The 21,589-nt window shown below is 39.5% G+C and overlaps 1 protein-coding gene across 12 annotated transcripts in view; it reads right to left on the reverse strand.

The window, feature by feature from the left end:
• PTBP2 (polypyrimidine tract binding protein 2) overlaps nucleotides 1-20,473 on the reverse strand; it is a 93,932-nt gene extending 73,459 nt beyond the window's left edge. For all 12 annotated transcript variants that reach the window (XR_012417462.1, XR_012417461.1, XR_012417458.1 and 9 more), the window contains exons 1-2: nucleotides 20,389-20,473; nucleotides 18,669-18,699 (exon numbers count right to left, since the gene is read on the reverse strand). Coding sequence is in view for 4 of the 12 variants with exons in the window: in XM_005542636.4 (XP_005542693.1) it covers nucleotides 18,669-18,699; nucleotides 20,389-20,396 (39 nt within the window). In the remaining 8 variants the exon portion in view is untranslated. The remainder of the gene's footprint in view (nucleotides 1-18,668; nucleotides 18,700-20,388) is intronic.
• Between the last annotated feature and the right edge of the window lie 1,116 nt (nucleotides 20,474-21,589).

Raw genomic sequence — 21,589 nt, forward strand, 5'->3', positions numbered from 1 at the left:
AAATATTAACTCATTTGTCAACAAGATAATGATATATTCATATAACATATACTATATGGCAATGAAAATTAGAGGTATGCATATAAACTTAAAAAACAAAAATAACACTGAACAAAAAGAGCAAATTACAGAATACATATAGCATGATAGTACATCTATAGTTTAAATATGCAAAACAAAACCATGTATTACTTAAGATAAAAATATATAAACGTAGTAAATGAGAAAATGATGCGAATGGTAAACATCAAATTTAGTATAGTAATCACCTGGAGGAGAGAAGTATGGGTCAACTATATGCAGGGTATTATGAACTGAATGCTTATGTTTCCCCGAAAATCACATGCTGAAGCCCTAACCCCAAATGTGATGCAATTTAGAAATAGGGCCTTTAGGAGTTAACTGGAGGATTTCATGAGATCACGAGAGCAGGGCCTTCATATTAATTAATGCCTTTATGAGAAGAAACACAAGAGAGCTTGTGCCACCCACTCCCCCAAAGTGTGCTGACAAAGAAAAGGTCATGTGAGGCACACAAAGTAAAATGATGGCCTCGCTTCAAGAGAAGTGGCCTCAGAAGGAAAGTTGCCTTGCTGGTACCTTGATCTTGGACTTCCCAGTTTCCAGAACTGTGAGAAAAAGAATTTCTCTTTTTTAAGTCACTCAGTCTATGGTATTTTGTTATGGAAGAATGAGTGATGACACAGGGGGCTTCAAATCAACTTTTGTGTACCACAATGGAATGCTATGTAGCCTTAAAAACGGAGGAAATCTTGTCACATGCTACAACACGGATGGACCTTGAGAACATTGTTAAGTGAATGTAAACCAGTCACAAAAGGACAAACACAACCTGAGCATTCCTAATCTGAAAATCTAAAATCCAAAATGCTCCACTAAGCACTTCCTTTGAGCATCATGTGTAAGTGCTCAAAAAGTTTCAGGTGTGGTGGCTCAGGCCTGTAATCCCAGAAATTTGGAAGGCCAAGGCAGGCGGATCACGAGGTCAGGAGATAGAGACCATGCTGGCTACAGTGAAACCCCATCTCTACTAAAAGAAAAACAAAAAACAAAAAAATTAGCCGGGCGTGGTGGCAGCCGCCTATAGTCCCAGCTACTCGATGGAGGCTGAGACAGGAGAATGGCGTGAACCTGGGGGGTGGAGCTTGCAGTGAGCCGAGATTGCACCACTGCACTCCAGCCTGGGCGACAGAGCAAGACTCCGTCTCAAAAACTAAACTGAACTGAACTGAACTGAACTAAACTAAACTAAACTAAACAAAATAAAAAGTTTCACATTTTGTAGCATTCAGACTTTGGATTTTCAGATTAGGGATGCTTAACCTATATTGTATAATTCCACTTATATGAGGTATTTAAAGTAGTCAAATTCATAGACACAGGAAACAGAATGCTGGTTACCAGGGCAAGGACAAAAGGGAGAGTTTTAAAATCAGTATAGAGTCTCAGTTCTCCAAAATGAAAAAAGTTCTGGAGATGGGTTTCGCAATGTAGCATTATTAAGTACGTATAAGAATAACTGAACAATTTAAGTGTACACTTAAAAATGGTTAAGACAGTAAATTTTATGTTTTTTTTGCAATTAAAAAGATTTATATCAAGTTATGCTAAGTTTTTTAAAGAAACAAGAAAAGTCAGTGTTTAATCAATTAAGAAATATTAATAACTGAATATTAATAACTTTATCATAAAATACTTAAAATGTGGAATATAGACAAAATATATAAAGAATTATGAAAAACGAATCCCATCAACCTGAAGAGAACTACTCTATTTTGGTATACTGCCCTCCAGTTTTTGGGGACACATACAAATTGTATGCATTTGTCAAAGTTATTTTTAATCCTACTTTTCACACATATGAAAAACATTTAGAAAACATTTGTAATGTTTATGAACAGATTCATTTCCTTATCACTGAACATTTGTTATTTCTAAATATTTAAATAATGTTGTAATCAGCATATTAAAAATATACTTATCTGATCATTTTTTTCTGAGTTACTAGACATAAAATACTGGGAAAAGAATATGATGGCTCACGCCTGTAATCCAGCACTTTGGGAGGCCGAGATGGGTGGATCACACAAGGTCAGAAGATCGAGACCATCCTGGCTAACATGGTGAAACCCTGTCTCTACTAAAAATACAAAAAATTAGCCGGGCGTGGTGGCGGGCGCCTGTAGTCCCAGCTACTCTGGAGGCTGAGGCAGGAGAATGGCGTGAACCCGGGAGGCGAAGCTTGTAGTGAGCAGAGATTGCGCCACAGCACTCCAGCCTGGGCGACACAGCAAGACTCCATCTCAAAAAAAAAAAAAAAAGAGTATGAAACAAAGCATTCTTTTCTAAAGCACTACTTCTACATTAGAAGTGTCCATTTCAGCCTAGATTTTTTAAAGTGGTATTTTGGTATTTAAACCCACATATATTTGAATTGTACATAAGAGAGAAAGATTATAAACAGCTCCTACCAATATTATTGTCTTATTTAATCTTCACAACAATCGTGCAAGTTAGGAATTATCCTCAATATTACAAACTAAGAAAGGGAAATTCAGAGAATAAAAGGCTTGTTCATTATCACTTAAGTACAACAGGGGCTCAAACCCAATCAATGCAACAATGCAAAGTATTTCCGAGGTGGGTGGATCACGAGGTCAGGAGATCAAGACCATCCTGGCTAACACTGTGAAATCCTGTCTCTACTAAAAATACAAAAAATTAGCCAGGCATGGCAGCAGGCACCTGTAGTCCCAGCTACTTGGGAGGTTGAGGCAGGAGAATGGCGTGAACCCGGGAGGCGGAGGTTGCAGTGAGCCGAGATTGCACCACTGCACTCCAGCCTGGGCGACAGAGCAAGACTCCGTTTCAAAACAAACACAAAAAACCACCTTATTAATTCAATCAAACCAAAGCCTACCAAGAGTTTACATATATACCACTCCTTTTTACAATAGTTGAACTATTAAGACAAAGAACTGGAAATGGGTGTAGAAGATGTTTGCTACAATTTGAGTAAGTGAAGGAAGAGTTTGCTTAAAACAAATAGCAAACACTATGTCTTACCTGAAACCCTGCTAATAGCTTGCCTAGACAACTATCTGTATCAAACAGCAATCTTTTTGAGAAGTTAAGGAAAGTGGAACTATGTTTATTGGAGTTCAACACTTACAAAACCTAACTCTTCCTCAAAGTTCATCACAGATAAAGATTAGAAGTCTTAAAATGGCCCACAAATATTTAATCAACAGCGTGGCTTGAAAGCAAGCTAGTAAAAAAACGAAACGCTACTACAACAGTAGCTATGAAAACATATATAACAATACTCACAGAGAGTCAAGTTTATTTAAACATAAATACAGATAGGAGAAAGCAGGTCCAATTTTCAAAGGTCCTCACTGCAAATTCTTTGCATTCAAAGCTCTCCATATTACTGTCAAAAACTACTCTTTAAATTGTCTTCTGCTACTCTAACCCAACCTACATTCCAGAAAACTACTTCCTTCCTCAACATGTCCCAATTTTCCTCATCATTACCTGTTTTTGTAGCTTCAAAAGTGAACAAAAACAATGCCACTCTTTCCTGCAACCAGACAAGAAAATTCTACCTTTAAAGGTTCTAAGGAACCCTTCACAGAACCTTTCCACTCTATTAACATATAGGCTAATTTTGTGTCTTACTCTTTTTTTTTTTTTTTTGCCTTCTTTTGGATTATACATCTTTAATTTCAGTCAACCCCACTCCCCAATTCTTTGGGTTCTATCTCTATTGTGTTCACCCTTAGGATTTCAAAACGCAAGCTTATCTGATTCACTCTGGCACTGTCCAAAAGAAATGTAGTATGAACCACAAATATAATCTCATAAATTTCTATTAGCCAATTTATGTACAAAGAAAAAGGTGGCCAGACTCAGTCCTGTAATCCCAGCACTTTGCAAGGCTAAAGCAGGAGGATCACTTGAGTCCAGGAGTTTCAGACCAGCCTAGGCAATATAGCGAGACCCTGTCTCTACAAAAAAACTCAATAATTAGCCAGGTGTGGTGGCACACAACTGTAGTCCCAGCTACTTGGGAGGCTGAAGTGGGAGGGTCACTGGAGCACAGGAGGTTGAGGCTGCCATGATCATGCCATGGCACTCCAGCCTGGAGGACAGAACAAGACCCTATCTTAAAAAAAGGAAAGAGAGAGAGAGAGACAGACAGGGAGAGAGAGAGAAAGAAAGAGAGAGAGAGAGAGGAGAGAGAGAGAGGACAGGGAGACGGAGGGAGGGAGGCGGGGGAGAGAGATAGAGAGAGGGGGAGAGAGAGAGAGAAAGAGAAAGAAAAGAAAGAAAAGAAAGAAAGAAAGAGGAAAAGGCAATGCATAATGCATTTCACTTAACCCAAAATACAAAAATATTATCAGTTCTACATGTAACCAATATGAAAATGTGGGATATTTTACATTCTTCTTTCAGACTACGGCTTAGAAATCTGTATTTTTCAACTAAGGTAGAAAATCAACTTAAACTACATTCATGTCAAGTGCTTAGTAACAAATGACTAGTAGCTACTGTAACTGATAACACAGCTCCAATAAATACTACATCATCAGAACTTAAACTCCAGTGTCTCTACCACTCTCTTACATATTGTTATAATTCAGTATTTTTAATTCTATTTTTAAACCCCTTAACAATCACTGCTATTACATTCTTATATGGTCAATAATTAGATTTACTCACAGGCCTACCAATTTTCTTGATTAGCCTCACTTCTACGTCAGACTTACTTTCTGGTGTCATTGGCTTTCTTCCTGAAGTACAAACTCCAGAAATTCCTTCAGTGGATCTGTTGATAAATTTCCTAAATTGCTTTTTTGGAGGCAGAATGAAGTGTTTCAAAAAGCGTCTTTATTTTGTTCTTCTCCTTATATGATAATTTAGTTGACTACAAAATAATAAGCGGACAGCTATTTTCCCTCAACATACTGAAAATATTATTCCACTATCTTCTGGATGCCCATGCTGATGAAGCATATTGGGGCTTTCTAATTCTTATTCTTTAGGGAATCTGATTTTCTCTGGCTGCTTTAAAGATCTTTATGTCTTTGGTGCTCCGCTCTTTCACTGTTACATGTCCAGGTTTTCTTGTGTCTCCTAAATCTAAGAATTCATATAGCTCACCAATTCTAAAAACTTATCAGCCTTTAGAGTTTCATATTTTGCCTTTCTGCAATCTTTAACTTCTTTCTGGAATTCTAATTAGATGTTTGTTAGAACTTCTCTTCCTTTCCAATGTATTTTTAACCCTTCTATTTTCATCTCTTTGTTTCTCTGTGCTAAATTCTAAGTCACTTTTATTTTTTTGTTCACTAATAAAGATATTTAGTCCTGTCTGCAGCTATTTTTAACCTGAACTCCAGGATCTCTTAGAAATTAATTTACTGTATTTGATTTCCATAAGTGTTCCTTCCAAATGTAGATTTACAGATTAAAGAACTACAACAACAACCATTCTCATCATTTCAGCATAAGTCTTTTCCTTACCTCATCTAACACTTAAAATAATTGTGGAGGTAGGTACAATTTAAACCATTTAAAAATGTATAAAACTGAAGCTCAGAGGTTAACCTGTTCAATGCTATAAAAGTCAAACCCTCATCTTTTCATTCCAAATCATATGTTCTTAACTTGACAAAACATTCTTGTCCACCATCAATAGTTCCAACTTACATTAAATGTTAACATTGCATAGTATTACTATTATGTGAATTTTAAGTTACATTTCTTTTTAGATATCCTTTAAGAATACTCATTAAGAGACATTTATTGGCCAGGCACAGTGGCTCATGCCTGTAATCCCAGCACTTTGGGAAGCCAAGGTGGGCAGATCACTTAAGGTCAGGAGTTTGAAGCCATCCTGGCCAATGTGGTGAAACCCTGTCCCTACTAAAAATACAAAAATTAGCCAGGCGTGGTGGCAGGCGCCTGTAGTCCCAGCACTCGGGAAGCTGAGGCAGGAGAATTATTTGAACCCGGGAGGCAGAGGAATCGCTGAGATTGGGACACTGCACTCCAGTCTGGGCAACAGGGCAAGACTCCATCTCTCAAAAAACAGGAAAAAAAGAGAGATAATTATTGAGCACAGACTATGCCTAGCACAAACAAGGTAAAGTATAAGAAATGTTCCTAGGAAAAACATCACATACATGAAAAGTCAGAAACCATGTCTAATAGAAATAAAAACCCACCACTTAAAAATATTACCAAAAAAACAGAGATCCTGACCAAGTCTTTAGATCCAACTACCAATTTACTGGAAACATAGAGAACATATTAAATTACAAAATCAGAATGCAATCAGTAAATGTAGACTATAGGCAACTGTGTAAGACCAACAACCAGTTTTCTTCAACAAATGAAATGCAACTTAAAAAAAAAAAAAAACAGGCCGGGCGCGGTGGCTCAAGCCTGTAATCCCAGCACTCTGGGAGGCCGAGACGGGCGGATCACAAGGTCAGGAGATCGAGACCATCCTGGCTAACACGGTGAAACCCCGTCTCTACTAAAAAATACAAAAACCTAGCCGGGCGAGGTGGCGGGCGTCTGTAGTCCCAGCTACTCGGGAGGCTGAGGCAGGAGAATGGCGTGAACCCGGGAGGCGGAGCTTGCAGTGAGCTGAGATCCGGCCACTGCACTCCAGTCTGGGCGACAAAGCGAGACTCTGTCTCAACAAAAAAAACAACAACAACAACAAAAAAAACCAAAAAAAAAAAAACAAAAAAACAGGAACGGAGAACTTGTACATTAAAAGATATTTAAGAGGTAATAACGACCTGTTAAATATGCTGATCTTATTTTATCATGACTCCTTCCCCCTCTAAAAAAAACCTATAAAAATACTATGACTTTTATGAGACAATTAGAAATTTTAATACAAATTTGACATTTTATAATATGAAGTAACTTAATTTGTGTGTGTGTCCTAACAGTCTTTTGATTATATTTTAAAAAGAAAAGAGAGTCTTTATTTTTAAAGTTATACACTGAAGCCTTTACAGATAAAACAATATGAATATCTGAAATTTATCTCAAAATAACAGAAGTAGAAAAGCAGAGTTTGGATATCATCATTTTAGCTAGGGGTTGCTGATGGTTTTTGGGACTGAATGATACACACACAATGGTTCATGATACTATTGTGTCTAAAATTCATTACAATAGTTATAAAAAAGAAGTACTACTCAAAAAACCTCTTGTGGTAACTTTCTGTGACACCTTATTACTTTTAAAGTGAAAATATCACTTAACCACCTTATCCCCTAATGTAGTATGCCTGGAACTAAATTAAGAAAGCTACTACAGTTTAGGAACACACACAGACCAAGAGACGAAAATAATTAACAATATAGAGACTCAGGATTCTAATTCATAACACTCCATGAAATATTGAAGCCAATCTTTTTGGAGATCAGTCATAATAAAGGTCTTCATCCTCACTGTCTTTACATTGAGTAGGCTGAGGAAGAGGAAGAGTTGGTCTTTCTGTCTTAGGTGGAAGAGGGAGAAGAAAATTCTGTGTAAGTGGATCCATGCATAAGTGGACCTGTGTAGTTCAAAATCATGTTGTTCAAGGGTCAACTGTACTTCATTTGACCCTCAGGAAAGCCCTTTTCCTTTTTCTTTTGAGACTGGATATCCTCTCGCCCAGGCTGGACTGTAGTGATACGATCACAGCTCACTGCCACCTGGGCTCAGGTGATCCTCTTGTCTCAGTCTCCCAAGTAGCTGGGACTACAGGCCCATGCCACCAGATCTATCTAATTTTTTTAAGTTGTTGTAGAGATGGGGTCTTGCTATGAGGACCAGGCTGGTCTCAAACTCCTGGGCTCAAGCGATCTGCCTGCCTCAGCCTCTCTAAGTTCTGGGATTATAGGTGTGAGCCACCACTCCAGCAAAGCCCTTTCTTGTGAATAGGTTAAAACTTGTTTCAGTTGCCACTTCATTGATTTGTAATTTAAACATTTATCCTGAATTATGTAGTTGGGCCCAGTGTAATCACAAGGTTCCTATAAGTGGGAAAGGGAGGCACAAGAATGTGTCAGTGATGTGATGTGAGAGTCTTCTTTGCCATTGCTTCTTTGAAGATGAAGCTAACAGCTGAGATATGTGAAGAAAACAAATTCCCCCCCAGATCCTGCAAAAAGGAACACAGCCCTGCTAACACCTTCATTTTAGCCCACCTGTGTCAGATTTCTCACCTACAAAACTGTAAGATAATACCTTTGTGTTGTTACAATAAATTTGTTATAGCATAAAAAAAAAAAAAGAAAGCAGAATAATGAGCTACTTTTATGTGAGAAATTACAGGTACATAGAATAATGCCTACTAGATGAAGTACAAATTTCACAACCTGTAATTGAGGCCTTCTATATAACCTGCCATTCTATCTTTTCTCTTATATCCATATACACACTCTTAGCCATAAAGGCCAAATTATTCAACTCACTGATCAATGGTTGTAAAATTATGCCAACCTACACACACAACTTTAGTTAATGTCATTCTCTCAATGCCTATTGCTCTCCACTCCTTCCCCTATCTCCCAATTTGGCTAGGTCACAGATCACTATTCTGAGCCTACCAACCCAAATCAATCTTTCCTACTGTAGCCACATAGCACTTAATTAAAACCTTGGATCCTTATTTCTCTAACTAGATGAAGTCCTAAAAGACATAGTCTTGGAATTCACCTTTTTATTGATAAATGGTTCATTAGAGTATAAGCATATTAAAGCCTATGACACTTCTAAGAGTTATTAAATATTAAGTGTGTATGCACTATTTAACACATGTACTATTAATGTTGGAGGAACAAACACAACAACTAGGGTCACTGCCCTCAAGGAGACAATACATCAATATCTAACATAGTACTGTCATTTCGCAGACATTAAAATATCTGTTAACTGAAATTCTAATAAAAATACCCTAGAGAAAGCATTAAGTAGCATAAGAAAAGCATTTTAAGAAAAGTCAAAACCTAAAAACCCAAAGTTTTGAATAACACATCCATAATAAACAACCAGTTATACTCAACTATCACCAGAAAAGTTACATTTAGCATTATTTGATTGTAATTTTCTATGCAAGCCAATGATAGTGAATTCAACAGTCATATTATAATTTAAATCATGAGTTCAGCAATTTACAACTAGTACTTTCAGAATAGTTAGAAAAAGCTGACATTTTAAGAAATAGGTTATTTATTAGTTGTCCAGTTATAGGTCTTGAGATATTAATAGTTAACTTCCTAAAGAACACTGCTACAACTTTCACCATACTTAAAATCTACATCTAAAAAGTTAACATTTTACCGTATTGGGGACCATCCTCTATTATTCTACAGTCATTTCATACAATTCTGTCTTCCCAAGTAATAGGTCCATTACTTTGCAAGGATTTCACATTGGCAAAACAGTTAAGAGTACTGAAATGACACCACTGAAATTACAAATTACGAACAAAATAAAAAGCCATTTTAAAAAAAGTAACAAATTTCCTATTACAAACTCACAAATATTCTTTCTTATAGTCTCACTGAGCTAACAAAAAAAAGTCTAAAATCAAGAAAAGCCAAATACCGCAAATTTATAAAATAATGGAAAATGAGATTTCATTTGTATCCTGAAGCCATAAAAATGTGGATATTCTAAATGCAAATACATTAACATTAACTAAGGACCTAGTTTGTGGAACTATTAAAATCCTAATTTTAGCCGGGCGCTGTGGCTCAAGCCTGTAATCCCAGCACTTTGGGAGGCCGAGACGGGCGGATCACAAGGTCAGGAGATCGAGACCATCCTGGCTAACATGGTGAAACCCTGTCTCTACTAAAAAAAAAAATACAAAAAACTAGCCGGGCGAGGTGGCGGGCGCCTGTAGTCCCAGCTACTCCGGAGGCTGAGGCAGGAGAATGGCGTGAACCCGGGAGGCGGAGCTTGCAGTGAGCTGAGACCCGGCCACTGCACTCCAGCCTGGGCGACAGAGCGAGACTCCGTCTCAAAAAAAATAAATAAATAAAATAAAAAATAAAATCCTAATTTTAAAGATGAAGAAGCTGCGGCTAAAAATGTTTACATATCAAATGGATTTTAAAAGCAAAATCACTTAATCAAAATATATATATGCCTAAAACTATACAACAAAGAATATCAAAAAAGCAAAAAAGAAAACCTCAAAGAAAAAATACCTACAATGCATATGAAATCAATTTTTTTATACAAAGAACTGTGATAAAAATGACCATTAAACTAGGTCCAGTACACAAACAAGCAGTTGACAGAAAATGAAATTCAGATAGCCAAATTTGAAAACTTCACTCATTTCAAAATATAAATTACGAAATACATTTTTAGTGTAAAATAATCTAATATTCTAAATTTTGATAAAACCTAGAATTGCCAAGGGTATGGAAAAACAGGCACTCCCATACACACCTGTAAAAAACAAATGAGTGTTCTGGCAGTGTGGTTTCTAGTAACTCTTTAAGCATAAATTTCTTTTGACACAGCATTTTTACTTCTATTCTAAATATGTCCACACGTTATAACTAACCACAAACTGGAATCAAACCTAAATGTCCATCAATGTAGGAAACTAAATTGTGGTATGTCCAGTAACTACACTGTGGTGCAGTCACACAAGAGTATCCTCCATTGTCATTAACAAAGAATGAGGCAGAACTATAACTGCTGAGACCACATTATGTAATTTTAAAAAACAGTGTCTGTTCATATCCTTTGCCCACTTTTTGATGGGGTTGTTTTTTTCTTGTAAATTTGTTTGAGTTCTTTGTAGATTCTGGATATTAGCCCTTTGTCAGATGAGTAGATTGCAAAAATTTTCTGCCATACCTGTTCACTCTGATGGTAGAGAGCGAAGGATATGAACAGACACTTCTCAAAAGAAGACATTTATGCAGCCAACAGACACGTGAGAAAATGCTCATCATCACTGGCCATCAGCCATCAGAGAAATGCAAATCAAAACCACAATGAGATACCATCTCACACCAGTTAGAATGGCGATCATTAAAAAGTCAGGAAACAAAAGGTGCTGGAGAGGATGTGGAGAAATAGAAACGCTTTTACCCTGCTGGTGGGACTGCAAACTGGTTCAACCATTGTGGAAGACAGTGTGGCGATTCCTCAAGGATCTAGAACTAGAAATACCATTTGACCCAGAGATCCCATTACTGGGTATATACCCAAAGGGTTATAAATCATGCTGCTATAAAGACACATGCACAGGTATGTTTATTGCGGCACCATTCACAATAGCAAAGACTTGGAACCAACCCAAATCTCCATCAATGATAGACTGGATTAAGAAAATGTGGCACATATACACCATGGAATACTATGCAGCCATAAAAAAGGATGAGTTCATGTCCTTTGTAGGGATATGGATGAAGCTGGAAACCATTCTCAGCAAACTATCACAAGAACAGAAAACCAAACACTGCATGTTCTCACTCATAGGTGGGAACTGAACAATGAGAACACTTGGACACAGGAAGGGGAATATTACACACCAGGGCCTGTCGTGGGGTGTGCAGAGAGGGGGAGGGATAGCATTAGGAGATATACCTAATGTAAATGACAAGTTAATGGGTGCAGCACACCAACATGGCACATGTATACATAAGCAACAAACCTGCACGTTGTACACATGTACCCTAGAACTTAATGTATAATAAAAAAAATTAAAAATAATTTAAAAAAAACAGTGGACTTCTACTTCCAGTCAAGATAGAATAACATGACCCAGATTTGCCTTCCCGAAACAACAACAAACAATCAAGCAAATATACAGAACAATGGGTTTTCAAGACACTGGAGATCAGGCAATGATGGACAATAGTCCCTGAAAGTTAGAAAACAAATGAGTCCATGTTTGCCTCAGCTTACTCCCTTAAGTGTCCAGGCCACAGCACAACTATAAGGAAACCACACTGAGCCTCAAAGTCTACTTTAATTGTGAAAGAGCCAAGAGCCTGAGAAGACCAAAGTAACTAGAGTTTACAGGTCAAAGTACCAGAGAAAAGAGCTGCAGAGATCTCTCCAAATCTGCAGAGAAATCAGAGTATTCAGTGAATACTTAACAAGATATATAATATTTGGACCATAAAACAAGTCTCCATGTTTACAAAGATTCAAGTCTTAGAAAATACATTCTCTGGCCAGAATAAAACAAAAATTAAGAATACATAACAGATATATAGAAAACTCCAAATATTTGGAAATTAAATAACATAAATAACATACTTCCCAATAACTCCTGGGTCAAAAAAAAATTTTTTTTTAAGTATTCTGAAATGAATAAAAATATACATGTCAAAATTTGAGGAATACCATGAAAGCGGTACTTCAAAGGGAAACTTACAGCACTAAACTCCTACATAAGTAAAAGTATCAAGTTAATGACATCAACTTCAACATTAACTAAGTAGAAAATGAAGATCAAGCTAAACACAATGCAAAACAAAATAAAAACAGCAGAAATCAATAAAATAGAAGACAGAAAAACCACAGAGAAAACTCAATGAAACCAAAAGCTGATATTTTGGAGATTAATAAAATCAATAAACTTCAATCCAGACAGACAAGGAAAAAAAATGACATAAATTATCCCTACTGAGAATGAGAGAGCTGACATCACTAAGGATTCAACGGTATCAAAAGTGTAGTATCATGGCTGGGCACAGTGGCTCACGCCTGTAATCCCAGCACTTTGGGAGGCCAGGGCAGGCAGATCGCAAGGTCAGGAGTTCGAGACCAGCCTGGCCAACATAGTGAAACCCCATCTCTACTAAAAATACAAAATATTAGCCAGGTGTGGTGGTGTGTGCCTGTGATCCCAGCTACCTGGGATGCTGAGGCAGGAGAATCGCGTGAACCCGGGACGCGGAGGTTGCAGTGAGCAGAGATTGCGCTACTGCACTCCAGCCTGGGCGACAGATCAAGACTCCGTCTCAAAAAAAAACTGTAGTATCATGAACAACTCTACCCAAATACATTCAGCAACTTAAAAGGAAATGGACTAGTCCTACAGAAGAGACAAATTACCGAAGTTCACTCAAGAACTAAACAAACTGAATAGCCCTGTATCTATTAAATAAGTTAAATATGTAGTTTAAAACCTCCCAACAAAGAAAACAAACATCTGGCCCCACATGGCTTCACTAGTGAATTGTATCAGTTAAGGAAGAAATTTTAGAGTTTTCACCCAGTATCAGGAGCAAGGTAAAGATATTCTCTCAGCACTTCTATTAAACATTGTACTGGATACCACAGACAAGAAAATGGAGACAAAAAATGGCACCCAGATAGAAAAGGAAGAAAACTATTTAAAAACAATTGGGTATAAATTGTCTATGTAGAAAATTTAATGGCATAGGCTGGTATAGGTAATAATGGTATAGACTCACGCCTATCATCTTAGCACTTTGGGAGGCCTAGGCAGGCAGATCACTTGAGGTCAAGAGTTTGAGGCCAACATGGTGAAACCCTGCCTCAACTGAAAATACAAAAATTAGCCAGGCATGGTGGTATGCACCAGTAGTCCCAGCTATTTGGGAGGCTGAGGCAGGAGAATTTCTTGACCCAGGAGGCAGAAGTTGCAGTGAGCCAAGATCGTGTCACTGCACTCCAGCCTGGGTGACTGAGACTCCCTCTCAAGAAAATCTGATGGGACATATAAAAAAAACTATTAGACCTACTAAATGAGTTTCCCACAGGATCAGAACACAAGAGCGATATGCCATAATCATTTCTATATACTAGTAAACCACTGGAAATTACGTTTTTAAAATATCATTTACAATAACATCAAAATATATAAAATACTTATGGATAAATCTAATCAAACAATGTACAAAACCTGTGCACTGAAAAAAAAACACTGCTTAAAGAAATTAAAGACCAATAGAGACATCAACTGTAGTCATGGTTAGAAAGACTCACTTGTTAAGATGACAATTTTCCCCAAATTGCTCTACAGATTCAAGTCAAATCCGGTAAAATCCAAGCAGTTTTTGTAAAAACTGACTCATATGAAAATACAAAGGACTCAGAAGAGTTAAAAACAACTTTGAAAAAGAACAGAGTTGGAGGGCCAAGACTAAGTAAGTGGTTTCAAGACTTGATATAAAGCTACAATGATTAAGACAGTATGTTTCTAACATCTGAAGGAAAATGGGTCAATACAAAAGAATAGAGTACAGACATATAATCATACATACAGAGATAACTGATTTTTCATGAAGCTGCAAAGCCAAGTGAATGGAGAAAGGATAGTCTTTTCAACAAATAATGCTGTAAACACTGGATGTCCCCATGCAAAACCAAATACTTCTGACCCACACTTTGTACCATATTCAAAATATTAAGTCAAAATGAAAGAGACCTAAATGTTAAACCAAAGTATAAAACTTCTATTAGAAAAAAAGGTGGCCAAGGGCAGCGGCTCATTCCTTTAATCCCAACACTTTGGAAGGCTGAGGCAGAAAGACTGCTTGAGGCCAGGAGTTCAAGACCAGCCTGGGCAAAACAGACAGACACCAGGTCTATAAAAAATTTAAAAATTAGCTGAGCATGGTGCTGTGTGCCTGTAGTACTAGCTACTTGGGAGGCTGAAGCAGGAGCCCTTGTGTCCAAGAGTTCAAGATTATCCTGAGCTACGATTGCACCATTGCACTTCAGCCTGGGTGACAGGCCCTGTCTCTAAAAAATATTATTATTATTATTTTTATTATTATTAACAAACAGAAGGAAAAAATCTTCATGGCTTACAGTTAGGCAAAAATGGCTCAGGCAAGACCCCAAAACCACAATCCATAAAAGAAAAACTTGGTAAACTGGAGTCCACAAGAATTAGTAACAGTTGCTCTTCAAAAGACAATGCTGAGAACGAGAAGACGAGTGGCAGAAAAGATTTGCAGGCCATATATCTGATAAAGGACTTATAACCACAATGAAGACCTCTCAAAACTCAATTAAAAATAAACCACCAAATAAAAAATTGGGCAAAAGATATAAACACACACTTCACCAAAGGTAACAGTTGACAAAAAGCACATGAAAAGATGTTCAACATCATAGATATTAGAGGAATGCAAATTAAAACCACAATGAAATATCACTTCATATACACTAGAATGTCTGCAATCAAAAAGACAAGATAACAGGCATTAGAAAGGATGTGGAGGGACTGGAAATTTCATACCCCGCTGATGGCAATGTAAGATGGTAGAACTACTTTTAAAAAGTTTGCAGTTCTTTAAAAAGTTAAACATATGCCTACCACATGATCCAGACTTTCCAATCATAGCCCCGCCGACGAAGAGAAATGAAAGCCTATGTCCATACAAAGACTTGTACAGGTATAGCTCAAAACAGAAAACAAATGTCCCTCAAGACTTGAATGGATTAACAAATTGCTGTATAGCCATTAAGTGTAATATTGCTAAGCAATAAAAGAGAATGGACTATTGAAACACAACATGGGTGAATCTCAAAATAATTCTGAGTGGACTAACACAGGCCAAAAATGTACATACCACATGATTACATTTACCTAAAATTCTAAAAAGTGTGAACTAATCTACAGTGACAGAAAGCAGATCAGTGGTTGCTTGGGGAAAGAAAAGCAGAAGGGATGGAGTACAAAGGTGCAAGATGATATTGTGGGGAGTGACTGATGTTCATTATCTTGATTGTGGTGATGGTTGCACAAGAGTATGTATGAGACAAAACATTGTATATTTAATATGGGTAGTTTATTTTATGTCAAATTATATCTCAAGAGACGGGCTGGGCACAGCGGCTCACGCCTGTAATCCCAGCACTTTGGGAGGTCAAGGCGGGCGAATCAAGGAGTCAAGAGAACAAGACCATCCTGGCCAACATGGTGAAACCCCGTCAGTACTAAAAATACAAAAGTTAGTCTGGCGTGGTGGCGGGCGCCTGTAGTCCCAGTTATTCGGGAGGCTGAGGCAGGAGAATCACTTGAACCCCGGGAGGCGGAGGTTGCAGTGAGCTGAGATCGTGCCACTGCACTCCAGCCTGGTGACAGAGGGGACTCCCATTCAAAAAACAAAAAAAAAAAGGCAAGATGTGGGCCAGAACAATAGTTTAAATCCAATTATGTAAATAAAGATGTTTATATGTGTGGTAATATATCAATAATTTCAGGTAAAAAGGCACAAAATTTTAACACAATTACCTACACCTAAGAAATAAAAAAAACCTGTGAATCAGTTTGAATTTTTTTAAACATGCATCAGTGTCTTTAAAGCAAATTTACAAATTTTTTTTTTTTTTTTTTTGAGACAGAGTCTCGCTCTGTCACCCAGGCTGGAGTGCAGTGGCCGGATCTCAGGTCACTACAAGCTCTGCCTCCCAGGTTTACGCCATTCTCCTGCCTCAGCCTCCCAAATAGCTGGGACTACAGGCGCCTGCCACCTCGCCCGGCTAGTTTTTTATATTTTTAGTAGAGACGGGGTTTCACCGTGTTAGCCAGGATGGTCTCGATCTCCTGACCTCGTGATCCGCCCGTCTCGGCCTCCCAAAGTGCTGGGATTACAGGCTTGAGCCACCGTGCCCAGCCACAAATGTTTTTAAAGAACACTTAACTACTTGTACACAGGCCTGACGCCAAAGCAAAAATTCTTAACCATTATTCCAGAAAATTAAATTAACTTTAATTATTCAGACTTTTATATTAAACAATGGATTTTTAAAAATGGTTTGCAACTTTTTTTTATCATCTTCTAAAGTGTTCTCCTCAAATTACTAACATAAAAAACTGGTGTAACCAATACATTACATCTGGACATCCTACTCCTAGTCTCCTCAGTTTTTTTCTGTCTACTCATTCTGAGCGTTATCTACAAACTACTCTCCTTTTCCTCTAACAGTGGACACTCACACTTGTATCATTTACTATTTTCCAGAATTCACAGAAGAAATCTGTTTGGATGGAAACTACAACATCTACCATTCTGCACTCTTTAGCTATTCCTGATTTTAAATCCCATGACTAACTCAACTTGAAAAATACTATCACCGGCCGGGCGCGGTGGCTCAAGCCTGTAATCCCAGCACTTTGGGAGGCTGAGATGGGCGGATCACGAGGTCAGGAGATCGAGACCGTCCTGGCTAACACGGTGAAACCCCATCTCTACTAAAAAATACAAAAAACTAGCCGGGCGAGGTGGCGGGCGCCTGTAGTCCCAGCTACTCGGGAGGCTGAGGCAGGAGAATGGCGTGAACCCGGAGGCAGAGCTTGCAGTGAGCTGAGATCCGGCCACTGCACTCCAGCCTGGGCGACAGAGCAAGACTCCGGCTCAAAAAAAAAAAAAAAAAAAAGAAAAATACTAACACCAAAAAGAGCTTATTATTTCTCCTTCAGTCTGTACAAAATGAACTAAAGAAACAAGCCTAAAGAATGGACAAATATCTAGTTCACTATAGGTAAGACGACAGAAAATAAGCAAGAAAACACAGTAACATCCCCAAAAGTATTCGAAAGAACATAACATCATTATGGATACAATTTTAAGAATTCCAAAAAATGTCTGAACAGTCAGCATCAATGGACTAAGCAGATAGCCTCTCAGGACAGACAGGTTTGCAAATGAAAAACGACAATACAGGCTGGGCACGGTGGCTCACGCCTGTAATCCCAAAACACTGGGAGGTCGAGGCAGGCAGATCATGAGGTAAGGAGTTCGAGACCAGCCTGACCAACAGAGTGAAACCCAATCTCTACTAAAAATACAAATTAGTTGGGCGTGGTGGTGAGCACCTGTAATCCCAGCTACTCAGGAGGCTGAGGCAGGAGAATTGCTTGAACCCAGGAGGCAGAGGTTGCAGCGGGCCAAGATCGCGCCACTGCATCCAGCCTGGGCGACAGAGTGAAGCACCATCTCAAAAAAAAAAAAAAAAATTACAATACATCGTGACATTAAAACTTGCAAGTACTCAAGAAAATGTTAAGCATTAGAACTAAAGTTTAAACGATGAGTAGTTTTCTTGGCCAAAAGGAAGGATTCCAAAGGATCTCTACCATAAAGCCTTTCTTTAATAGAAAAACCAGCTCTTAACTTCTGATTCAAATTTGAAGCTAATTGCCTCAACAACTTTCTTTTTAAGGATCAGGATAATTCATTTCTAATGTGCCTTCTAATTGACCAAAATATATTCATTTTCATATGACAAAAAGTAAAAAAAAAAAAAAAAAACTTAGATTAACAAAATTATAAGATATAGGTCAAACCACTTACCATCCATTTAAAATCATTATTTCCCCTCAGAAAATTGGGGTATCATTTTATATTACAAGAAGCCATGTATGAAAGCATTTTTAATTTCCTGATCATTCATACTTACTTTAAAAGGTTATTCTTGCAGATGGCCAGTTCTAGAAAAACTTATGGTGATTACAAACTGTTAATATGGTCCAACTTTAGAAATGAAACATTTTACACTTGGGTTTTGTTAGCTACAGTATAGTTTTCAAAAGCAAAAGCTAAAATTTTCCAGTAATTATGATGACAGTAGATCCAACGATCCCAGTTTCAAACATAATCTTTTCCTACCTTCACACCAACTGCAACCTCAGTGACGATTCTGCAAAGAAAAAATAAATAGTTTCAACTTCTTGTTATTCTTCTAATCACTCTTTGGCTCTACAACTTTTTAAGATAGTTCATCATTCATAAATCTTCCAGCCACTCACACACAGATGGGGAAAAAAATACCACAGATGGTCAGTGACTTACCTGTACTGTTATCAACCTGGTTTTCTAAAAGTAACTTTCAAACGTGAGGCAAAAATTCAGTAACCTCGTGGTATCTTTTGACAACATATTCAATAGCCAAAAGAACAAAACCCAAAACACTATGCCATTTCCACAATACCAATACACTGAGATTAATAATTTAACGCTTAAACTCTTTAGTAGTTTCCATAGGAACCAGGAATCAGGAAACATGAATTCTGGTGCAAGTTTTGACATCAATTGCCGTGTTGACCTGGGGGGAAAACTGAAATTCTCTGGATCTGTTTCATCTGGAAAATAATCTTAAGGTAACATCTAGGACGATTTGAATTCTGTAAAACTGTGTTAACTTTTATAAAATCTTCTTTATAACATCTTTTAAAAAACACCAAACTCTAGGCGCTTAACCAAATTTTTGATTCTTCAAATACTCACTGATTTTAATAAATGTATTTGCTAAATGATATTATGTTTACACTCCCAAAAGAGCTGCATACTGCTATATTTTCGACCTTAAGCCTGCCCCCTTTCTAACGATGACTTAAATTACTGAGTCTTTTCAGGTGTGAAGCGTGTCAGAGAGACATTGGTCCCTACCATTTCACAGTCTTGCCTCTCACCTCACTCAGTTTTCACTCAGGTTCGCAAAGATGTAGCATGGTTCTGGGTTTTTGTAGTCATTTTTCCAGAAACTAACCAAAGTAGCTAAAGAGATAGCCCTGTGTTGACTATCTGCTCTTGTTTCTGCCATTGCTGTTGGCCTTTGCCCATGTGACTGATGTCGGCCTCAAACACTTCGCTTTTTAGATGATTTAATTTCTGGGCCCTTTTGCCAAGCCTTGAATGTCTTCAGTCCCCACAAAAAGGCATTTTTCCTCCCTCCCGCCCCCACTACCAGACTCAAATGAAAACAAAGGAGTATGACATCTGCCCTCCCCCTTCCTCCCGCCGCCGCACGCCCTCCCCCCTTCCCCAGCGGCTCCCACTAGGCTTTCCCCGGAGCTCCCGCCACCCGCATCTCTCCCGACCACGGCGGGCCGGGCGAGGCCGGAGAGGCTGCGGACGGCTGGGGTCCACAAGGGGTGGCTCTCTTCTCTTCCCCTAGAGGTTCCCCCACTCCAAAGGCCTGTCTTTGCCCATCCCACTCGCTCTCACAGGCACCGCTAACCCAAGGGTCGGGTCCCAGGGTACGGATCGAAATGGCTCCTAGAGGGGGCAGGGACGGACCGGCGAGACGTTATGGGGTTCCCACCCCATCCCCCGCCGCCAAGCCGGTGCCCGCTCCCACTCCGGGATCCTCACCCCCGCCATCGCCCCAGTGCCTCCCCAGCCTCCAAGCCCGCTTTCTTCTCATTTTCTCGACCAAAGCCCGCCGGGGGAAGCAAAGGGAGGGGTGTGTGCGATGGGGCGGGGGTTGGGTAACGGCAGCCCAGCCCTGGGAGGGGCCGCGGGAGGGTTTCTCCCCGGCCCGGGATAGGGCCGAAGGACGGTCCAACTCCTCTCTCACACACACCTTCTCGCCGGCCCGATTACATACCCGTCCATTGCCGAACCGGACAAAGCTTCGCTCACAAGAACCGAGCCACGCAGCCAGCGAGCCACACAAGCGGCGAGAAAATGGCGGCTGGGGCCCGACGGAAATTGCCGAAGGTGCCGAGGCGCACGGGGCAGCGCGCGGCAGCGGCGGCGGCGGAAAGAGCCGAGCGCGCCGGCGCCCGACAGCGGGAGGCGAGCGGCGGGGCGCGGGGACTAGGGGGAGTGGGCGCCGCCGCCGACGCCTCCTCCGCGCCTCCGCGCGCCTTCCTCCCTCCGCCCTCCGCCTGCCGCCCTCTGGAACCTGGCCTGCTGCTGCAGACAGCGGCGTTCTGGTTTCCACTCCTTGAGGGGCGTGGGTGGGACACCTCCCAACAGCCCTCCACACTGTCTCTTCCCTGACTGCAGGACGGCCCCTAAGCAGCCTCCACTTTTCACTCCACGCCAAGTACCAGCTTGGCTACCGTCAACCTATGCGGGCCAAGGAAAAAACGTTGGATAGCTTTTCTCCTAAGCCATCTTTTATTTGCAGACTGGCTCCGGCCTCTAAAACAAAAATCTTTACCCCACTGAGCAAGACCACTTGGTAACAACAGTACTTTCTCAAGCAAGTAGAACTCCTCAGACTGAAATATAAGGCTTTTGCTTCAAGACCTGTAGTACCAAGCCACGTGGAGGAAAATGTGATCCTCACTTCAGTTGGTGATTAGTGTGCAACTGTAGAAAATATTCACGATACCCTAGGTGGAAATAGACACAAATGGAGCGATGTGTTAAAATGCTACGATAGTTGGAGTTTAACATTTGGAGGCATGAAAGGGAAAGTGGAGATGGGAGTGGGAGCAACTGAGTCTTCAGATTGTTTAGAGAAGGTAGAAGCATTAAAATGGGCTATGCAAATTGACTCCCTTTGCTATATCTTACGGTCTCAATTTTTACTTGATACTCTAGTGGACATTTTACTTTAAAGTGTTTTTACCAGAGGCTCAACAAAATTGGGAGAGGCACCTACTTCTTGAAAATCTGCTCAGTGAGTAACGACTTTGCCAGTACCCATCCTTCTCCTGCACCCTTCACCTCCACCCCCAACACACACAAGCACAAAGGCACTTATAATTCTGAAAAATGACAAATACTCCCTGTGTCCCTCCAGTTACTCTCAATACTCTGGGTTTTTCCATATCTTCTTCAGGCAAAGCGCTTAT

This window comes from Macaca fascicularis, chromosome 1 (assembly GCF_037993035.2).
Source record: "Macaca fascicularis isolate 582-1 chromosome 1, T2T-MFA8v1.1".
Lineage (NCBI taxonomy): Eukaryota > Metazoa > Chordata > Mammalia > Primates > Cercopithecidae > Macaca > Macaca fascicularis.